This window comes from Anarrhichthys ocellatus, unplaced genomic scaffold (genome assembly GCF_004355925.1).
Source record: "Anarrhichthys ocellatus isolate YVR2014 unplaced genomic scaffold, GSC_Weel_1.0 scaffold110, whole genome shotgun sequence".
NCBI lineage: Eukaryota > Metazoa > Chordata > Actinopteri > Perciformes > Anarhichadidae > Anarrhichthys > Anarrhichthys ocellatus.
In genome coordinates this window covers 457,033-467,052 of record NW_022280140.1, presented here as the reverse complement: position 1 = coordinate 467,052, position 10,020 = coordinate 457,033, and the positions used below count along the sequence as shown (strand labels likewise).

At 43.7% G+C, this 10,020-nt stretch overlaps 1 protein-coding gene across 1 annotated transcript in view; it reads right to left on the bottom strand.

Annotated features, from left to right (window-relative positions):
• The window catches only part of grin2da (glutamate receptor, ionotropic, N-methyl D-aspartate 2D, a), a 177,988-nt gene that overhangs the window by 11,824 nt on the left and 156,144 nt on the right, over positions 1-10,020 (bottom strand). Inside the window, exons 15-16 of the mRNA XM_031876479.1 lie at positions 9,164-9,233; positions 8,152-8,269 (exon numbers count right to left, since the gene is read on the bottom strand). Coding sequence (XP_031732339.1) covers positions 8,152-8,269; positions 9,164-9,233 — 188 coding nt within the window. The remainder of the gene's footprint in view (positions 1-8,151; positions 8,270-9,163; positions 9,234-10,020) is intronic.

Sequence of the window (10,020 nt, the reverse complement as noted above, 5' to 3'; positions counted from 1 at the left end):
CCCCCCCCCCCCCCCCCCCAAACTGACAGTAACGTGTGGGAATTCAAACGTTCCTTGACAGCTGAATTAAACCCGGCTCAACCCGATCGACCTGGCCTCCTCTCAACCCGCTCCCCGAGCTGATCCCGACAATAGAGGCTGATCCACATGGCCATTCTGTGTGCGGCTCACTCCCATAATCTAATCCATCTCTCTACCCCCCCCCTCCTCTTTATCTCCCTGTAAATACGTTAATCACGGCGGTCTGCGGCGCATAAAGCTGCTCTTTAGGAGGAATCTTGCCCACAACGAGCTGACAGGGGGCTGTATCCTCTCTCACCTTCTTCAAGGAGGGGAAATGCCACGGAGCAAAGAGAGGCACGTCCTCTGCACAAATGTGAAAAGCAGACCTGCTGACCAGGGGGAGGCAGCCACAACTTCAATTTAAATGAATGTTTTATTTTGTTCATTTTCGACAACGTAGAAGGATTTAGGAACAATTTCATTTCAATCAGTTCTTTACAAATCTCAATCAATCTCAATGCTACCCAGAGTCCAGAAGAACCTCAACTGGCTCCTTCCAGAGCTGAAGAGCAGCTTATGAACTCTGCTTGAGCTTCTTACCCCGTCCCCTGTCCCCGTGCATTGGTGTTGTCATGGAGCAAAGCGTCATTATGGGCAGATTTTGAGACAATGGGCCCCCGGGCACAGTCATGCAAGAAGACCCACCACCTCTTGGAGCGAGACACAAGCTTGGAGCCTCTTTTTGTTGTTTTTTGCATTTCTTTGCAGTTTTTATGTGTCTCTTTGTGTTTTATTTGTGCCTCTTTGTCATTTGTGTCTATTTTTGTTGTAACGTTGTGTCTCTGTGTAATCATCTGGTATCTCTTTTTAGTTATTTTGTGTATTTCTGTGATCATTTTGTGTCTCTTTGTTTTTTTTGTGTCTCTTTGTAGTCAATTTGTATCTGTGTTTTTAAAGTGTGTCTTGGTGGCATCTGTGTCTCTTTGTATTACATTTCTTTCTCCTTTTTTGCTTATTTTATGTCTCACTTCAGTCATTTTTTGTCTCTTTCATTGTGCCAAATACAAACGCCCTAAAAGCCTCAATAGAAAAATGTTGGTTATTTTGTGTATGGGCCTGACTAGACAACGATAGAAACATACTTTTAATCTAATGTCCAGAGAGCTTGGCCAGAAGCACCCTCACGTATGAGGTCAGAGCCTGATGTTAAAAGAATGACATCATCTGCGAAAAAGGAAACAATCACAAAAATGGTGCCTCCCTTGCAAGTGTCATCTCCTTTTCAGTTGTATAATATCAATTCCAAATATTTTGTATCAAGCAAAAACACAACATAAGTAATGATTGGATGCAAGCTTTGTTTTCTGTATTATAGGAGCGAGCTTGTTCCATAAATTGCTCTGGTCTTGTCCTGTCATATTTCAAAGTTGTTCAATTTCTGTGATATTTAGATTTGATAACTTTTCTGAGCCGCAGCAGTATTCAGTACTGTAAACAAAGCAAAAGTGAACTTTGCAGGGAGAGGAGAGAAAAGACAGCAAGTCATTTAAAGTTGTTGTGACAGAAGTAAATTATACGTGCTGCAGTCGTTCCTAACGGCGTGTCATTGCACGCTTTGTTTGTCTCTAAAATAAATTGCTTTGTGAAAGTAGCTTTGGTCAGCCGACCTGTAGAAGCACAAATATTGATGATTGGACAACCAGCCTGAGAGACAGTGCAGGCCTACAGGGTGGGCTGGGTGGGTGGGGGGGGGGAAGTACAATTAATCTCTAAGGAGATGGATCTATAGTAATAATAAACTTGTGAAGGGTACTTCTGCAAGGCACTTGGAGCTATCAACAAGCCAGTGCCAGAACATTTTGTCCAACTGCCAGAACAATCTTAACTTTTACAACCATCTAATTCATCTTTTATTATCCCTTCTCTTCTCCCAACAACGTATACACCAGGAGGGGACGAGAGTCAAACAGGGTGAAATCAGTTTTACTCAGATACAAATGAGGCGTCAGTGGCATCGTTAATGTTTTAAAGGTCGTTGTAGCGTCTGTTTTTAAAACAGATTCTATGCCAGAGTATATTAGAAGGTAAAGCAGCACCCTGTGTCAGGCTTGAATGTAATTCCGTTTGTAATTCCGTTTCTAGTGCCTGTTTTTGGATTAGTTTATTTGTTTGTAGATTTTGATCCCACATGATCTGTGGATTTTGTTTCACTGTGGAACTAAACGAAACATAAAAAGAAAATTGCAGGTTCAGAGCAATATCTGCAAACTCTATTCCCAGTCTATGAAATTAGAATCAACACCTTGGCCTCTGAAGACTCAAAGCCATCTGAACACGAAAGAATGAGAAGAAGAAAGGACATCAATGTCCCGAGGGTGTGCTCTGTTGCTACGGTATGTTCCGTCCTGAGTGCCAAAAGCTGTTCACGTTCACATTTTCTTTCATCATTCTTTTGTTTGCGAGGTGTTTTTTTTATTGGCCTTGCTCAGTCAGCATGAATCAATGTGAATGACACAAAGGAAAAGTGGAGCGGAGGCGAACTTTGGATGCGCGCTGCTGTGGGATTTCAGTCCAGGTGCAACGTCAGCAGTTGTAACATATCCCTGCAGCTCGGTCCTGTGCAGTGTCACGTTGAAGGTAGTTTATTTTGAAAGTCTGTTAGAGACACAAAGCCTCATCTTTAAAAGGTTTACTTTATTAAAAGAACGGCCGTGCTTCTGCTCGAGCCTCTTCTCTATGATTTAGCTGATAAGCAGTAGGTAGTGCTCCAAGAAGGTTCAACCATTCCCAGAGCGTCTAATACCGGCAGGCCCCTCTGTGACTAATACTGACACACACCCTTTAGCTACTGTATGCAACAGTATGGGATGCTCAGAGCAACCGCTTTGGAAGTCAGGTGACTTAAAGTAAAGAGCGACAAAGTCAGCGTAGGGAGGGCAGGGTGGATGGATGGGTCAATCCAGACTTTCCCCCAGGAGACCGCTGTAGTTTGTTTGGAAAATGAGTCAGTCATTTATCACATGAAATACTTAACTTACCTCACAAACGTGACCGAGGCGGAGTAACTAAAATGAGGTAACAAATGAGCCCGGACTTTTACTCAGGAGGCAGCTGTTCGTGTCAAATGTCAACGTAAGTTACGTAAGTAAGTAACATAAAGACTGTAACTGAAGTTACGTATCATACTGTCTCTAACCCAAAGCCTGATCTTTTACTAAACCTAACCAAGTACTTTTGTTGTCTACGGGGTCTTGTATGGGGTCCTGACCAAGCGTCAGTCTGTGACAATTATGAGAAGTGGTTGGGTCAACAGGCAGTAGCTACTATATCAGCTATTACTGTTAAATGTGTTTTCAAAATATGTCTTAGCAAATCACGAATGAAAGCCTGCTAAAATCATTGTTCCCTGTACTGTAATGCATCACATGGTAAATTCCATCAGTACAAGAACAAAGGCAATTCCTACTCACCACTGCTCTGAACTCGTCTTTTTTCCCTCACTAATAAATTCCGCTTCTAGTCTGCTCCTCTTTCTATCTGTGGAGTTGGATCAAACACCGGTCCTTCACTCAGGAGACCGCATTTCGTGCCAGTGTGTTGATTTATTTGTCATGTACCTGTCGGACTTTAGTAATGCCACTTCTGTATTATTCAAACTCAAAGCACAATAATTTCCTCAACCGATCTGAGCAGTTTTGTTGCCTAAACCTAACTAAGTTGTTTCCTGTGAAGACGGAAGTTTCTTTTGAAAAGACCGTATGCGTGTAACGGGTGTTGCTCAACTTTCATAGGAAAACGCATGAAATGAGTTTTCAAATGAGAATTAACCTTTTTGTAAGACATCATACAAACCGTTGTACTATGACACCCTCCCTGCCAATGCCTCAAACAAATCAATTAAACTCATGTTCCGTGATCGTTTGCAGAGAGTGAGCCTCTCGGCAAGTACCGACCATATTTTACTGCGAATCTGTATCCAGATGATGTGAAGCTGTATGATGCGTGACATCTCCTCTTCTAACTCCCCAGTAGCTGAACACTGATATAGTCAGGGCCACAACTCTGCCTCCAGTTTCTGTGTGTGTGTGTGTGTTGTGGAGTCAACAGGCTCGCTGATTGCTGCCAAGCTGATTCACCTGTTCCAATCTGCACACCTGCAACTCTTCTACTCAACAACAAACCTCGGCTCTTCACTCGCTCTCCGCCAGATCGATTTTGCGACCGCAGTGGTAGTTTGTCGTTCTCTCTTTGGTGCAATCAGAGTTTTGTGCTGTTTGATTTACCAGAACTTTCCCTGTTTCCTTGTGTCTCCAGGTGTATTACCCTCCGACTCCCCTGTGTGCTCCTCCTCAACTTCTTTTACTTAATTTACTCTACACTGTGTCTGCTCATGAGTCCACTGATCACTGTCTGCAACGGACACAAACCTTGATAAAGTCAAAGCAATCGTATAATAGAATGAGAACAGTATTTCTCTTCAGAGCAGCAGAACGGTGAGCATCAGAGCTGTACAGAATGAATACAGTTCAAATGCACATTATCCTGAATATGACAGACAGACAAACAGAGGAGGTTGAAATCAACAACAAATGAAAACAGTAAGTTTACTTAAACAAGAGTTTGGTAACTCTATCTACATTATCAAATGTCTCATCTAATAATAAAGAAATAGCCGTCAATTTCACAGTTTCCAGTGTGAACATGTTCATGTTCCACGTGCAGTCAGCCTCTAGTGTCCGCTGCCCCCGGGAGCCGCTGTCACTGCCGGCACTGAGGCGTCCTCCATCTCCACTCTTGAGCTCGCTAATTGCTGTCGGGATAAATTGCTACCCGGAGGAGACAATTTGGTGACCGACCAATCATTTGCTTTCAAAAGAAACAACGATGCTCGCACAAAGAGAGGTAATATGCAGAACAATTACAGGACCCGCTGAGGGCCATAGTGCATGTGCTGCGGATCGTGAATCTTCATGATGTCTTAGCGGCTGGTTAGAAAGGAAGGACTTCAAAAAGCCTCATGTTCAAAGGTTCCCTTCAGCTTTACACACAAGCACAGATTCCATACAGCGATCACTGTTATAGGGCTGAGTCAGGCCAGCTGCGCGGATAGGAACCCGTCAATTAGCTGATTTATTTCTTTAATTAATAACTAAGATATGAAATGAGTGTGTCATTACTAGTGTCATTGTGGTCATTGGTAATCTGAAGAGGAAAAGGAAAGTGCCCAGTAGTTTCTTCCTCTTCTTTTGTGTGACCGGATGCTGTTGGCTAGGTAGAGCATATAATTCATCCTCGGGGGAAGAGTCATTAATAGTTGCTTATCTTTTTATATTTTATATTGCTGCTTTACCTAACTTCCATGCAGTGGTTCAGTCACAATAGGGCGGGCCAGGAGGGGGATAAGAAGCGACCTAAGCCTCGGTTACACTTCCAACTGGACGGGTATTAGGACTGCTGAAGACACTACTGCAACGTGTTCTACACATCTGCACTAGAAATCAGAAATGAGGATAGGAGGGGACAATAAAAGAGAGAAGTAGTTACTCAAGTGATTCCAGTCAACGAGGAATGATTTGTATTTTGTTGCAATGAGAGTTGTGGCCAAAGTAGACAGGATCTTTAAGATGCGACACGTGGTTTGTTCAAGCAAAAGTTGGAGTTGTGCACTCAGTCAGGATTAGAAGAAGTGGAATTGTTATCATTGAGTGTGTATCTAAGCTCTGAGGCTCCGTCTTTACAGAGATTACCTGACTCAGAACAGAACGGAGTGGTGAGCAGCGTGCTGCTGTCTGTAGAAGCTGAGTCATTTCACAGGTGTTTTGTGAGTCACAAAGGCTGACGAGATTCAGAAAAAGGGAGGACGACAGTAAGTCGGTGTGTTTGACTTTCAAAGCTGAATGGCCAGAAGAAGTACATCATGAGTCCGTGTGTTAGAGGATGAGGCCACGAGAGACAGCGTCTCTCAGATGTTCATGCCGTCAGGAATACGGACATGTTGCTGCAGTATGGAGAGTGGTCAGGATATGTGGGGGATGTGGGAAGGACGATTGCTGTGAGGATCAGTGCAAATAGGAGAGTGAGTAAAGAGCCTGCACTGTGAGAAAAAAACACAAGATTAGAACTTGCAACTTGGAGTTCCATAAAGTAGTTCCAGAAGGTGGCAGCAATGCAACATTACAGATTACAGCTGCCGTAAAACCCCAAAGAAGAAGAAGAAGACGACTGTGGAAGAGTTGTTGTCCATAGCTGTGGAAGCTTTATCACTTCAGAATGTTTATTGCATAGACTTCTGCCTCCTTAGCATTCTTCATTTCAACATCTTCTTCTCACCTCGAGTGATAGACTGCAGCACTAAATCCCTTCATTGATGCAGAATTACTACCAGCAATGCTGCACCTCATACCTTAGCTAAAGAAATACCACAATTGAACAATCAAACAATAAAACCTTTGAATTGTAGAGCAACATTTAAAGATCGAGAGAGAGAGAGAGAGAGAGAGAGAGAGAGAGAGAGAGAGAGAGAGATCAAAACAAGTCAGACGACGGTGTGAAAGCTGAGGTGTGCCGGTGAAACAGAAGACCTCGGAGGAGATCTTATAAATATCTCACTGCTTTAGGAACAGAAGAGGAAAAGGTCGGGGCAGAAACGTGCCATCTGTGTAATCGAGGGTGACGTGTACAAAAACAAAATTCTGAAATATATTCAGAGAGAGTCAGGCTGTGTATATGTGTGTGTGTGTGTATAATCACAGAGAATGTGTGATGTGTGAGTGTTTGAACACACAGAGAGTGTGTGTGTGTGTGTCATCTGACAGCTTTAACAGAGATCACACATCTCTTCCTCTTCCTTTCTGCTCTTCCTCCCTTTGACCTTCCTGTATTGATCTCTCTCATCACTCTTCAAACCTTCGTGTCTTTCATTTCTTCCCTGACCCTCAGCCCCCACCCCACACACACATCCTTACCCCTCCACCCCTCATAACTTCTTTCCTCTTCCTCAGATCTCCCGCTCTGTCTCTCTTCCTCATCTTAAACTTTGTCTGTATCACCACTTACAATCAATCTCAATCTCTTATAGCTTTATACCTGATCACATGACAATTATTCATAATTTGCATTCAGTTTTATTCACCGCAACAGAAGACCAGCATGTTCAAACGCACTCGATGTAGAAAGGCAGTGTTACAGTACTAGAGATCGGTCTGAAGACCACTTTCTGAAGGTCTTGGTCGTGGAATCGACCACATTTTCACTCGGTCTCGTCTCTCAGACAAAGAAGACTCAGAAGACTGGTATAGACCACAACTGCAAGGATTTCATTGAATCCATTTTTCATTGTCTGATTTATTTGTGGACATCTTGTGGTTGTTCATAAAAAGCAATGGAGAACGCCCACACATAAAAATAACCTCTGCAATGCCTTTTTGATTATTTGAGACATTTCTCAGGGTACTCTTATACACACACACACACACACACACACACACACACATTCAGTATATATGGCAATACAAGATGTGAATGAGGAAGAATCTTTATTTGTTTTCTGTGTTGGTTTTTATGGGATATGTATTTTTCAGATGGATTGAACTGTCTGTGGTTTGCATATTCCACACGGTATCGGAGGCGGGTCATTCAGGGGGACTCACACTGGTCGGCTCTTGGTCATGACTCGGTCTGAGCTTTTGTGGTCTTGGGTGGATTCCAGATCTTACTTCATGCAGACTATTGTACTAGGCAACGTGGAAATGTTGGGTGTGTTAAAGGCGCCCTCAACCTTCACGTTTGACAATATAATAAAATCACAATGATGACTGAAAGAGGGGCATTCATTAACTGCGGGATCACAAGATGTCCCAGCTGTTCTCTTGCTGATGAGGAGGCAGCAGGGAAGAACAATCCAGCATTGTCACTCTGCAAACTGCTCTAAAAGTTATTTTGTTAACCACAACTAAAATGATTATTTCCAGTAGTGAAACCTTCCTTTTTCCTGAACCACATCGTTGTACTTGCTTTGACCAAATGACTGGACAATCTTCCCACGCAGCAGTTTCCTAAAAAGATTTCAGATTTGCTGCTCTTTCAATTTCTTGCGACTCAAATGCTTCATCCCCCGTCCTCACCCTTCCCAGCGCCCTTCTGTCTTACCGTCTCCAACCAGCTGCAGCAGAGCCAGGTCCAGCGGCCGCTTCCAGCGGGAGTTCTTGTGCAGGGCGATGCCGTAGCCCGTAGTGGCAAACACCTTACCAGAGCCGATGGTCATCACCTTGTGAAGTAACACATGAACACATAAGCATCCAAGCGTACACATACAAACACGTGAATCCCGAGGAGTGCGAGATCCTGTATCCTTTGCGGGAGTCTGTTCAGCTCCTGTGATTTATAAAAGGTGCGTGACATGTGCAACATGTCTTATTTAATTGACGTTGAATGACGGCTCCGATGTCTCGTTTTGTTAAATGTCTGTTGCCTTAACTCCTTGTGTGTCTTCCTCTCCTCTTCCACTTGCACCTCCCGTGGGCGGGACCAAGATGCGAGAACAGGAACCGAGAAAGGCTCATAGGAAATACAAATTGGCTTAATTTCTGCTGCAATGTTATTTGCTTATTGTCGCATTAATGCAAAACAGTTGGCTGATTTCTAATATCGACGTCTCCCAAAAATCCCAGAGTTTGAGAGCAGGATATTGTTTTCAGTGGAGGGATTAATATAGATCCACATCGGTTGTAATAATTACTGCAGCAGTAGCTGTTGTGTGAGGCCGCTGGGAGCTCAGGCCTCCCACAGACCTTATTACAAATGATCACCAGGCAGTACTTTCATTCTCGCTGTGGGAGCCGCATCAAATACAAACTTATAAATAAATCAACACGAGCATGGTCCAAAAGTGACAATATTAACAAGCTACAGGCAGCGAGGGACACGTATGCTTTGGTGTGTTTGATTTATTTAATGCAGATGTAGCTCTTCTTAAAGTGCCTTCTGGCATGCCTGTTGTGCCTCTGTTGCAGTTGTTCTTTCCTGAAGTCGAGGCCACACGCATGCTGAAGATCTTGTGGTTTTGTAGCACATTGTAGCTGCAGGGCACAGGGACATCAACAATAGCTGCCACCGCGTATGAGCATGCAGAGCGGTGAAATGGCAGAGATCTGTATCTTACCTTGCAGCCCTCGTCCTTTCTGGCCATATAGTTCAGCACCGCGGCGTCATAAATGAAGGCATCCAGTTTCCTGCAGGGAACGAAGGAAGGAGGTAAATTACACCCGAGAGATGGAAATCACTGACCTGGAGCTAAATGACAACAGAGAAAGTGCAACTGGTGAAGAAAATGACAAGAGATGATGGATAAAGCTCTGCTGAGACAATGACACTAAAAAGAAGGCAGAGAGACATTTTTTGCAGAAACAGTCAACAATTGCTCGAGCTTTTCATCATAGTGGAGGCAGAGACGTCAACTCTCCTCCTGCAGCAGCCTCAATAGAGCAGAATACAATGCAGCAGCAGCAGCAGCAGCAGCAGGGGAGGATGTGATGCAAGTAAGGCGAGATTCTCACTCTTCTCACTCTCATCGTCTTTCGAGAGCACTGCACTTAATGTTACATAACTTAATGTTGTCTGTTATACGCAATGAAAAGGAAATCAGTTGCATTATTCCAAGATGGTATGTGGAACAATCAAGTATGTGTTTATTGAAATGAATTTTGCTCCAAATGCGTTACATCAAAACACACTTAAAAGTGATGCATCAGTCCCCAACCACCGGGACGTGGACCGGCACAAGGGCCGCAAAGTATTTGCGAACAGGACGCAAGGACACGGCAAAAACGTATGGATAAAAAAAAAAACCTGGTTATAAACATACAACATAAGAGGCTATAAGTGCAGTAAGTGCATTGAACTTTGCACGGTCTGTCCTCTTCCCTGTCCGGCCCACGACGCATGCAGCACGAGGTCATCTGTGTCATCATCAACCGCCACACATCACAAAGTTCACCGAGCCACTAGAGCGTTTATACA